We start from the raw sequence: 10,650 nt of genomic DNA, 5'->3' as shown, positions 1-10,650 counted from the left end.
AGACAGACACACACACACACACACACACACACACACACACAGACACAGACACAGACACACTCACTCTCTCACACACACACACACACACACACACACACATACTCTCTCTCTCACACACACACAGAGACAAATTAAAATTTTTGTAATTGTGTATTCACTTTATATATACAGTACATATATAGAGAGAGAGAGAGAGAGAGAGAGAGAGAGAGGTTTATCCCAAGTCCATCCAGACGTAACTATGTTTACTTTTTTTTTTTTTAATGAAATATCTCATTTAAATCTAAGACATCTAATATACAAAAAAAAAACATAATGAGCTCATTATGTGACGTACCGAGGAACGTAAGTTCGTACGTCATAGTCACGTGGTAAGATTTGAACTCAAACCTGCACTCGCGCAACAACGCTGCTGTTAGCAAGCAACATTTCGGATATATTATTCAAGCGGACTGCGACGAAACAGGACTATTTGATGACTTTCGGAGGTATAGTCGTGATTTTTACAACTTGCACATGTATACCAGGCGCAAATATAATGTTTTGGCGGTTTGAACATGTTTTGCAAACAACTTGATTATTAATATTGATTTGGCTAATGCTCATCTAACGTTAATCTCATTTGGTAAGTGACTTTACTTTCTGTTTTAAAGATGTTTTCTCTGGGTTATTTGACTACTCGAAAGAGAATATAACTTAATTTGTGTTTCCTGCTAGCTAAATTTCACAGAAATAAACAAAAATCTGTCTCTTTTCTGTATTCAGACGTGATCTAGAGGAGTAGCTTGCATGGAAACTGTGTTTATCCTCTCTCTGTGTGTCCTCTTAAAGGGACAGTTCACCCAAAAATGAAAATGTCCTCATGATTTACTCACCCTCAAGCCATCCTAGATGTATATGCCTTTCTTCCTTCAGATGAATACAATCGGAGTTATATTAAATAATGTCCTGGCTCTTCCAAGCTTTATAATGGCAGTGAATGGGTGTTGAGATTCAATAGTCCCTTCGTAGGGGTGTGCGATATTGACACAATTATATCTCTATATTTTCTGGGATTTTATCGATAACTAGAGTATATTTTGCTGAGTGTGTTATTGTGCTGGTATCTTAAGCACTGCAGAAGACAGCTGACTCCTAATGTTTTTAATATTCTTCATATTCTGTGTGGTGGTCAGTTCATACTGATAGAAATTAATCTTTTCCAATAAGTTTAAACTGATTTTAGCATTTTATGGGCATTTTTACCTTTACAAAGCCATTTTTTCGAAAAGTTTTCATTATCTTTTGAGTCAAATTCTTACGTTTAATCAGCGAATTAGAATAATAAGACATTCGGGCTGTTAGCGAGCAAATTAAATCAACACAGAAACTGCATCTGAAGCTGCATTTAGATGCATTTACACACATGTATTTTGTTTAATGCAAGACATGAATGCATTTAACCTGCAATTACAAATGCATAAATAATGTTTTGATATATTAAACATAAAACATTGAATACTGATATTTGAAATGATTTAAAACGTGAAAAAAGCAAAGAAAGTAAAAGCCGGAATGTGAAATTAAAGCCGCCAGCAGGTGGCAGCAAAGCACTGTTAATAAGCGAGTCGCTGCGATTGAACCGAATCATTTAAACGAGTGATTCATTCAGGAACGAGACACCGTCGTGTTGCTCAGAGACACAAAACAGAGCTGTGGCTGTATTCGGGATGATTTTTGAGCAAAAATAATAAATAGTGCAAAAACAAGCAATATGGTGTTTAAAACGTAAGTCTCTTAAATAACTTATTGTTTATTGAATTCAATGTCACATTTGTAATCACGGTCATTTTTGGAGAAAACGGCACTCTTCGTGTGAAATTGAATAGCTATATGAAGTGGTATAAATATATAAATGTTCTGCCGTCACGTCTTGAATTTGTGATCTTTCTAAATGCATTTTAATCACGCAGTGAAAGAACACACACTATGTTTTGAATGGTTTTTGCTAAATACTCGATAATGTCAAATCGCACATCGTTAAAACAACAATTACGATATTATCGCAGACGATATTTATCGCACACCCCTAAATAGAAGTCCAAAAAACTGCGTCCATCCATCATAAAAAGTGCTCCACACGGCTCTGAGGGGTTAATAAAGGCCTCCTGAAGCAAGCCAATGCACTTTTGTAAGAAAAATATCCTGATTTAAAACCATAAACGTAATCTCTAGTTTCCGCCAACTGTCGTACGCGCGTGTACACGAGAGAGTGGCGTTCTGGTGGATGGCGTAGCACATAAGCGTAGCGTAATGTCCGGTGAGAATATGCTAAGTCTCGCGAGAACCAAGCTTTGTTTACAGGAGTAAAGGAGATTTGCTTCAGGAGGCCTTTATTAACCCCCTCCGTAGCCGTGTAGAGCACTTTTTATGATGGATGGACGCAGTTTATTGGACTATTGAATATCACCACCCATTCACTGCTATTATAAAGCTTGGAAGAGCCAGGACATTTTTTAATATAACTCCAGTTGTATTCGTCTGAAAGTCATATACACCTAAGATGGCTTGAGGGTGAGCAAATCATGGGGTCATTTTTGGGTGAACTGTCCCTTTAAGTTTTCATTATTATTATTATTATTTTTTTACCTGGGAATACATCCCAAATTAACCATGGTTTGCTAAAAAACAAACAAACATGGTGACTATTAGGGATGTAACGATTAACCGCGAGCCGGTTGAAAATCGATTAAAATATGTGACGATTCAAATCGGTTGAGATGCTTAACAAATCGCGAATCATTTAGAGGTAAGAGTTTATATGAATGCATGTCTGAGGGGAACGCACTGTCTTTAGAAAAGTTTAGATGGTAATTTTTCTTTTCCTCTTGCCTCTGTATAATGCATATTAAAGTTCATAAGCGCAGCGCTGCTTTGTTTACAGCCGAAACCAGGAAAGGCTTTAAGCGCCACCTGCTGGCGGAGAGTGAATCTGCGTTTCGTTCAGCTCGTCGGCTGTTTCGGTTTCATGCAGATATTTTTATTTATAGCTTCACAAAACTGAAGTCAAACCATTCTGTTTTTGCTTCAAATTTCGAAATTATGCAATCTAATTTAGTTTATAAACTGCTCGTGTTGCATGTATTCTGAAGGATCATGTGACTGGAGTAATGCTGCTAAAGCTCTGCTTTGAAATCACAGGAATAAATTATATTTTCACATAGAAAACAGTTATTTTAAATAGTAAAAATATTTCAAAATGTTACCGTTTTGCTGTATTTTGGATCAAATAAATGCAGGCTTGCTGAGCAGCAGAAAATTCTTTAAAAAACATTAAAAATCTTACTGTTCAACAACTTTTGACTGGTATGTTAGCCTATAGTTTGAAGTAAAAAAATATTAATATTAATAAGGAGAGTCTGAGATTTATTTGACAGTGATTTCACATTTCTTGTTTGTATGAAGGCTAAATACCAATAAAAGGTGAACATTTATTTATTTGCGCCATTGTTTTCCTAAAATATTATATAGTTTTATAGGAGTAGGTTTCATAGAGTTGGCAAATTAATTTTTCATAAGTTTGTAGTTACAGACATCTGTCGTGGCCGTTCTTGGCCTAGGCTTTTTTAATAGTGTTCATATCGATATCGGAATTATATCGTATCGACCGAAATTAAGAAATATATCGTGATATAAATTTTGGCCGTATCGTCCAGCCCTAGTTGCCTCTCATTTTAAATGTTAAGAGCACAAGACAAAGCCTTAGTTTGTTTGTATGAAGAGATTTATTTTATTTGTGTTACTTATTTATTTGATTTGGGGCTTGTTTTAAAATTTCAATTTAGTTTTGTTATTTACATTTACATTATATTTAAATTTTGTAATTTAGCAGACGCTTTTATCCAAAGCGACTAACAAATGAGGACAACAGAAGCGATCAAAACCAACACAAGAGCAATGATATGCGAGTGCTATATTAGTATATTATTAAAGCGTTATATTTCAATTTCACAAAGAAATGTGCAGCATAATTTGTCTTAAATCTCACAAAAAACATGGGTACTACACTTATATTATAGCAAAACCGTGGTGGATTAAGGGATTTGTGTATTCTTTATTTTTTGTTTTTAAAAACTGTAAGCCAACTGCCTTAATGATTTGATGTTTTGTACTGTTTAATAAAAAAAATCACAAAAAATGATTTGCGAGACGCGCACCGAAGTCCCGATCTGATTCAAATGATTCTTTTGATAACATTTAACACAAATCTATGAACATTTAACCGCTAACTACTCAATGTAAAAAGAGCAAACAGAAGAGCAACAAAGTTAAAGAGGGTGAACGTTATCATTCAGCTGATTTCAGATGCACTTACATATTCATATATTTAATTATTTGATCAAAATTGTTGCTATAGGGACAATTTAGGATATGGTCTCTGGATATTGGTGAGGACTTGTCGTAGCATCTCTACTAAACTCTACACCCTTGGATTAAATCACAGGTAACATCGCTCAGGATGGCTTTAGGGTTTGAAAAATCGAATTGCTTGAAGATGGATGAACTGTCGCCTCACGTTTGGAGGTAAGAAATTAATGCTAAATCTCATCAATACCGTTATGTTTTTATTGTTGCAAATGACTTTTAAAGTGTCGTCTTAACTCTACGTTTGTATAATTCAAACTGGTCTAAACCAAACATAAGGCTATAATGAAGTTAAAGAATAAGTGTAGTGTAAATACTATTTAATTCTGTTAAATATCTAACTAATTTTGTACATGTCTCCCTAATTTGAGCACCCCTATTTGCAAATATTATCCATTGACTGCTAGCTAGATTACAGCTCTGGAAAATCTGGCTACATTGGAACTGACATTCCAGCTAACAGAGAACCTTCGGGTAACATTCCTGCAACGTTCTCTCAAAGTTATTTGAGTAACGTTCGTAGAATGTTCGTTTAGAGTTCTCTGGTATTTAATAATGTTTTCAATGTTAGCACAAAAACAATTTGAACATTGTTCATGAAACTTGTTTTCCATATTTAGTTGGACGTTAGTATATCTTTTTTTTTTAAGTGTTATTACTTGTTTCAGAACGTTCAGAGAACGTACAAAACTAATGTTCCCACAATTTTTCTAAAATGATAAAATGGAATGTTCCCTTAAAGGGATAGTTCACCCAAAAATGAGTTGATGGTAGCCATTAGGGCCTTTCGCACCGCGGGAACCTTTTCATAGTGCCAGAACTAATTGTGGAACTACCCACTTTTCGGCGTGTTCGCACCGCCGGAACTGGGAGCATTTTTAGTACCGGACTGCCTTTTTCAAGAACCAAATTAGCTCCTACTCCGGAGCAGGGTCTAACCAGCACAACTGGTACTAATCGTGACGTAAGTAGACATTGATTGGCCAAACGTGTATGAAAACGCCCTCACCCGCCATGATTTAAAATGCCGTGTAAACATACTGTAAACACTGTGTCAACTTATTTCGCAAGTATGGAGAACAGCAATAGATGGACGGACGCTGAAGTGCAGGCACTTGCAGCAAATGTAGCACTGCCAGTTGTCGTTGGAGATTCTTAGTCCTCCTTTCCGTTCTTTCAATCGCTTTACGCATACGTCGACTTTCCATGTCCATTATTGTGAAACCCGCGAGACACAACAAACACACAGCTCCGATCACAGCGTCCTCCATCCTCCTGTTGTTAATGTTGTTCTTCTTTGTTTCTGTTGTTGAACGCCACGCACAAATGACGTCGCTGTCGACCGGCTTACGTTACTTCTTAGTACACACTCTCGGTGCGAATGCAACCCTTTAAATAGTACTGGGAAATAGTTTACACAAAATCGTCCCAGTACTGGAACTAAAGCGGTGCGAAAGGCCCTATTGGCTACCATAGTATTTTTCCCATACTATGGAAGTCAATGGCTACCGTCAGATATTTGGTTACCAACATTCTTCAAAATATCAGCTTTTGTGTTTAGCAGAAGAAAGAAACTTATACAGGTTTGGAACGACTTGAGGGTGAGTAAATGATGACAGAATTAGCATTTTTGGGGGAAACTATCCCTTTAACGTTTGCATACCTCAAAAAATACATTTTTAAAAACATTATATAACTGGGCGTTTTGAACTTTCAGAGAACATTCAGAAATAACGTTTTCATAACGTAATGGGAAAATGCTTTTAGAACAAATTTTGGTTAGCTGGGATATAACTAGTACTAAAGGGATAGTTCACCCAAAAATGAAAATTACCCCATAATTTACTCACCCTCAAGCCATCCTAGGTGTATATATAAAAAAAAATATCCGGGCTCTTCCAAGCTTTATAATGGCAGTGAATGGATATTATAGTCCAAAAGAAGTCCAATAAAGCGCATCCATCCATCATAAAAAGTGTCCCACACGGCTCCGGGGCTGAATAAAGGCCTCCTGAAGCAAATCGTTGCGTTTTTGTAAGAAATAAATCCATATTTAAAACTTTGTAAACCGTAATCTCTAGCTTCCGCTAATTGTCGTACGCGCGTTCATTCCGGCGGATGACGTAGGATGTAGCGTAAGCTCCGGTGAGAAGTGCCGAATGCAGAAGCGCAGCGGAGAGAGCAAAACAAAACACCGGTCACTAATTAGAAGCACAAAACGAGGATTTGTAAAGAAATATTTTGGAGGATTTCTATATAAGCCAAGAGGAGACTGGTTTTCTTTTGCTAAAGTAAGGAAACTTTGTTTCCTTTGCTCCTGTAAACAAAACTTGGTTCTCGCGAGACGAGCGTATTCTCACCGGACCTTACGCTACGCTTGCTACATTTTTGGGTGAACTATCCCTTTAATGGGCCAAATGGACACGCCTATTGGCTCTTAATGGCCAAATATCATTCCATATATTGGTCTGTGACTATTTAATTTGTTCTCCTCATGTTTTGTAATTGTGACATTTTGCCATCCACCGAAGCACTCCAGGCATCCCACTGGAGACTGCGGCCCCGTCCCAGAGGAGCCAGGCTCCGGAGGAACTCGCGTCCCAGCAGGAGGGTGACGTGCAGATCATGTACTGTAAAGATCAGGTGTATCAGGGAGATGCAGAGTTCAGTCTGGAAGAGCTCCGAGCGCAGCGCTACTACAAAGCATTGAGCGGTATGTTTGATAGAGCTAAAATTAAAACAAATGAATAAAAACTATATAGACATATATTTAAAAAAATAAATAAATAAAAAATGATGAAAACACAACCAAATTACTAAAACTTAAAATCAAAAGAAAAAATTTATTTAAATAAATAAAAATACAATTCTAAATATTAATAAAAGACTATATTCATATCTCTCTAAACTAAAATAATGCTGTCTTGGTCTTATCTTGCATATTTTTGCTTAAGATGTTAAAAGACTAGTATTGTAGTATCAATGAAAATGTGAGATCCAAAGTACAGCAAAAACAGTAAAATGTTGAAATATTTTTACTATTTAAAATTGCTTTTTATTTGAATAGATTTTAAAGTGTAATGTATTTCTGTGATGCGCAGCTGTATTTCCAGCATCATTACTCCAGTCTTCAGTGCCACATGATCTTCAGAAATCAGTATAATATGCTGATAAACATTTTTTAATATTATCAATATTTAAAACCATTGAGCACACTTTTTTTCAGGATTCTTTGATGAATAGAAAGATCCAAAGATCAGCATTTATCTGAAATAAAAAGCTTTTGTAATATACACTATTCCATTCAAAAGCTTGGAGTCAGTATAATTTTTATTATTTTTTTTGGGAAAGAAATTATAGAAATTAATACTTTTATTTAGCAAGGATGCTTAAAATTGATCAAAAGTGATGATAAAGGCATTTATAATGTTACAAAAGATTTCTATTTCAGATTAATAGTGTTCATATCGATATTGGAATTATATCGTATCGACCGAAATTAAGAAATATATTGTGATATAAATTTTGGCCATATCGTCCAGCCATATTAAAAAATATATATATTTAATTTAACATTTATTTTATTTCAAGTAACAATTTGTTATGGTTGTAGTTTTAGTTAATATTAATAATCCTGGATCAGACCATATAGCCATTTAAATTAGTTTTTCATGACTTTGTGAATGTACAGAAAAGGCCTCGCACCTGAACAAACTAAAGCAGGACCTGCAGCTTCAGATTGAGCAGAAAAAGAGACTCATTCAGCAAAGAAACGGCACAGCAGAGAAACAGCAGGTACGTCATCCGTTATACTCGATGTCTGAGGTTGTGATTCAGAGACATGAGGGTGAGCAAATGAAGACCGAAATTGTCTCCAGCAATTTTTTGGTAAACTATACCTTTAAAAGCATGTTTTGGATATTTAAAATGAACTTCCAGACACAACCATCATCAAATATTGACATCAGGTTCTTGTTTTAACAGTGTGCGTTTATTCGTTTGGCTAGATTGTTCATGAGGAGGCCAGTTCTTCCTTCCAGAAATCTTCAGGTTCATGTGAATCTGCCGCTGCTGTGGTGAAATCGGCTCCGTTCAGCATATACAGTGAGCAGGAGGAAGGCTGTGTGGTGAGCAGGTCAGTTCTGCAATAGACAGCGCTTGTCTTGGATTAGATTAAGGTGTTTGCATTGAACATTTTCACTTCTTTTTGCATGTTTTTTCTCTCCTTTCATTCAGTAAAAGTTCAGTGAGGCGAGAGGATGACATGAATCACAGTGAGTTGTTGTTTTTCCCCAGTTACACCTGTAATAGTCATTTATTAGGCATTAATTTGATTAATAAAAACTCGTCTGAGTGTAGCCACTGATATTGCATGAAGTGAATAGTTTTGCAGTTCTTACTATGGTGAAATAAACCACATGCATGTGATTGATTGTGATTGTTTGTGATGATTTTGATTGCTTGTGGTGATTGTGATTGCTTGTGGTGATTGTGATGATTTTGACTGATTGTGATGATTTTGACTGCTTGTGATGATTTTGACTGCTTGTGATGATTTTGACTGCTTGTGATGATTTTGATTGTTTGTGATGATTTTGATTGATTTTGACTGATTGTTTGGGATGATTTTGATTGTGGTGATTTTGACTGATTGTGATGATTTTCATTGTTTGTGATGATTTTGACTTTGGGATTGTGATGTTTGGGATGATTGATTGTGATTGATTGTGATGATTGATTGTTTGTGGTGATTGATTGTTTGTGATGATTGATTGTTTGTGGTGATTGTGATTGTAAAGATTGTGATGTTTGTGATTGTAAAGATTGTGATGTTTGTGATTGTAAAGATTGTGATGTTTGTGATTGGTGGTGATGTTTGTGATTGATTGTGATGTTTGTAAAGATTGTAATGTTTGTGATTATTGTGATGTGTTAATTATTTGATGATTGTGATGTTTGTTATTGTTTGCGGTGATTGATTGGGTTTGTGATGATTGTGATTGTAAAAATTGTGATGTTTGTGATTGTGATTGTTTGTGATGATTGTGATTGTAAGTATTGTGATGATTGATTGTTTGTGATGTTTGTGATTGTGGTGATGTTTGTGATTGTGGTGATGTTTGTGATTGTGGTGATGTTTGTGATTGATTGTGATGTTTGTGATTGATTGTGATGTTTGTGATTTATTGTGATGTGTTAATTATTTGATGATTGTGATTGTTTGTGATGGATTGTGTTTGTGATGATTGTGATGTTTGTGATTGATTGTGTTTGTGATGATTGTGATTGTAAATATTGTGATGTTTGTGATTGTTTGTGGTGATTGTGATGTTTGTGATTGATTGTGATTGTTTGTGGTGATTGTGATTGTAAGTATTGTGATGTTTGTGTTTGTGGTGATTGTGATGATTGTAATTGTTTGATTGTGATTGTTTGTGATGATTGATTGTGATGTTTGTGATTGATTGTGATTGTGATGTTTGTGATTGATTGTGATGTTTGTGATTGTAAATATTGTGATTGTGATGTTTGTGATTATTTGATGTTTGTGATTGTGATGTTTGTGATGTGTTTGTTATTATTTGATGTTTGTGATTGTTTGATGATTGTGATGTGTTTGTTATTATTTTATGATTGTGTTGTGTTTGTGATTATTTGATGATTGTGATGTGTTTGTTATTATTTGATGATTGTGATGTGTTTGTTATTATTTGATGATTGTGATGTTTGTGAGTGTTTGTAAAGATTGTGATGTTTGTGTTTGTTTGTGATGATTGTGATGTTTGTGCGTTTCAGATGGAAGCGACGCTAAACTGCAGAAAACAGCAAAACCTTTCAGTGTTTTTGATGAGAATACATTGACAAATAAAACGTAAGAGACACTCGATTGCTTTTTTTTTTGTTAGTTTAATTCTGTTGTTCTTTCTTTTTCCTCCTTCCATTCTTTCTCTTTCTTGGTTTCATTCATTATTTTTTGTTCTTTTAGTCTTTTTCTTTCACTTGTTTTCTTTCCTCCTTTCTTTTTCTTTCATTCATTCTTTCCTCCTTTCTTTCTTTCATTCCACCTTTCACTCTTTCATTTGTTCTCTTTTTGTTCGTTCTTTATCGTTTGTTTGTTCCCTTTCTTTCCTTTTATTCTGTCTTTCTTTCTTTTTGTTTGTTTCTTTCCTCCTTCCTTTTGTTATCTATCGTTCTTTTTCATTCTCTTTTTTTGTTCGTTTTCTTTCTTTCTTTCACTTTTTCCTC

General features: G+C 35.1%; 1 protein-coding gene across 6 annotated transcripts in view; it reads left to right on the top strand.

The window, feature by feature from the left end:
* The first annotated feature begins 353 nt into the window (after nt 1-353).
* The window catches only part of LOC107557017 (mitotic checkpoint serine/threonine-protein kinase BUB1 beta-like), a 21,667-nt gene continuing 11,370 nt past the window's right edge, over nt 354-10,650 (top strand). For all 6 annotated transcript variants that reach the window (XM_016240310.1, XM_016240306.1, XM_016240308.1 and 3 more), the window contains exons 1-7: nt 354-488; nt 4,484-4,563; nt 6,936-7,117; nt 8,096-8,199; nt 8,412-8,539; nt 8,641-8,678; nt 10,201-10,276. In XM_016240310.1, the coding sequence (XP_016095796.1) occupies nt 4,499-4,563; nt 6,936-7,117; nt 8,096-8,199; nt 8,412-8,539; nt 8,641-8,678; nt 10,201-10,276 (593 nt within the window). In that variant the 5' untranslated portion in view covers nt 354-488; nt 4,484-4,498. The remainder of the gene's footprint in view (nt 489-4,483; nt 4,564-6,935; nt 7,118-8,095; nt 8,200-8,411; nt 8,540-8,640; nt 8,679-10,200; nt 10,277-10,650) is intronic.

This window comes from Sinocyclocheilus grahami, unplaced genomic scaffold (assembly GCF_001515645.1).
Source record: "Sinocyclocheilus grahami isolate Dianchi unplaced genomic scaffold, SAMN03320097.WGS_v1.1 scaffold587.1, whole genome shotgun sequence".
NCBI lineage: Eukaryota > Metazoa > Chordata > Actinopteri > Cypriniformes > Cyprinidae > Sinocyclocheilus > Sinocyclocheilus grahami.
The sequence above is the reverse complement of the archived record's forward strand: the minus strand, read 5'-3'. Positions and strand labels throughout refer to the sequence as shown.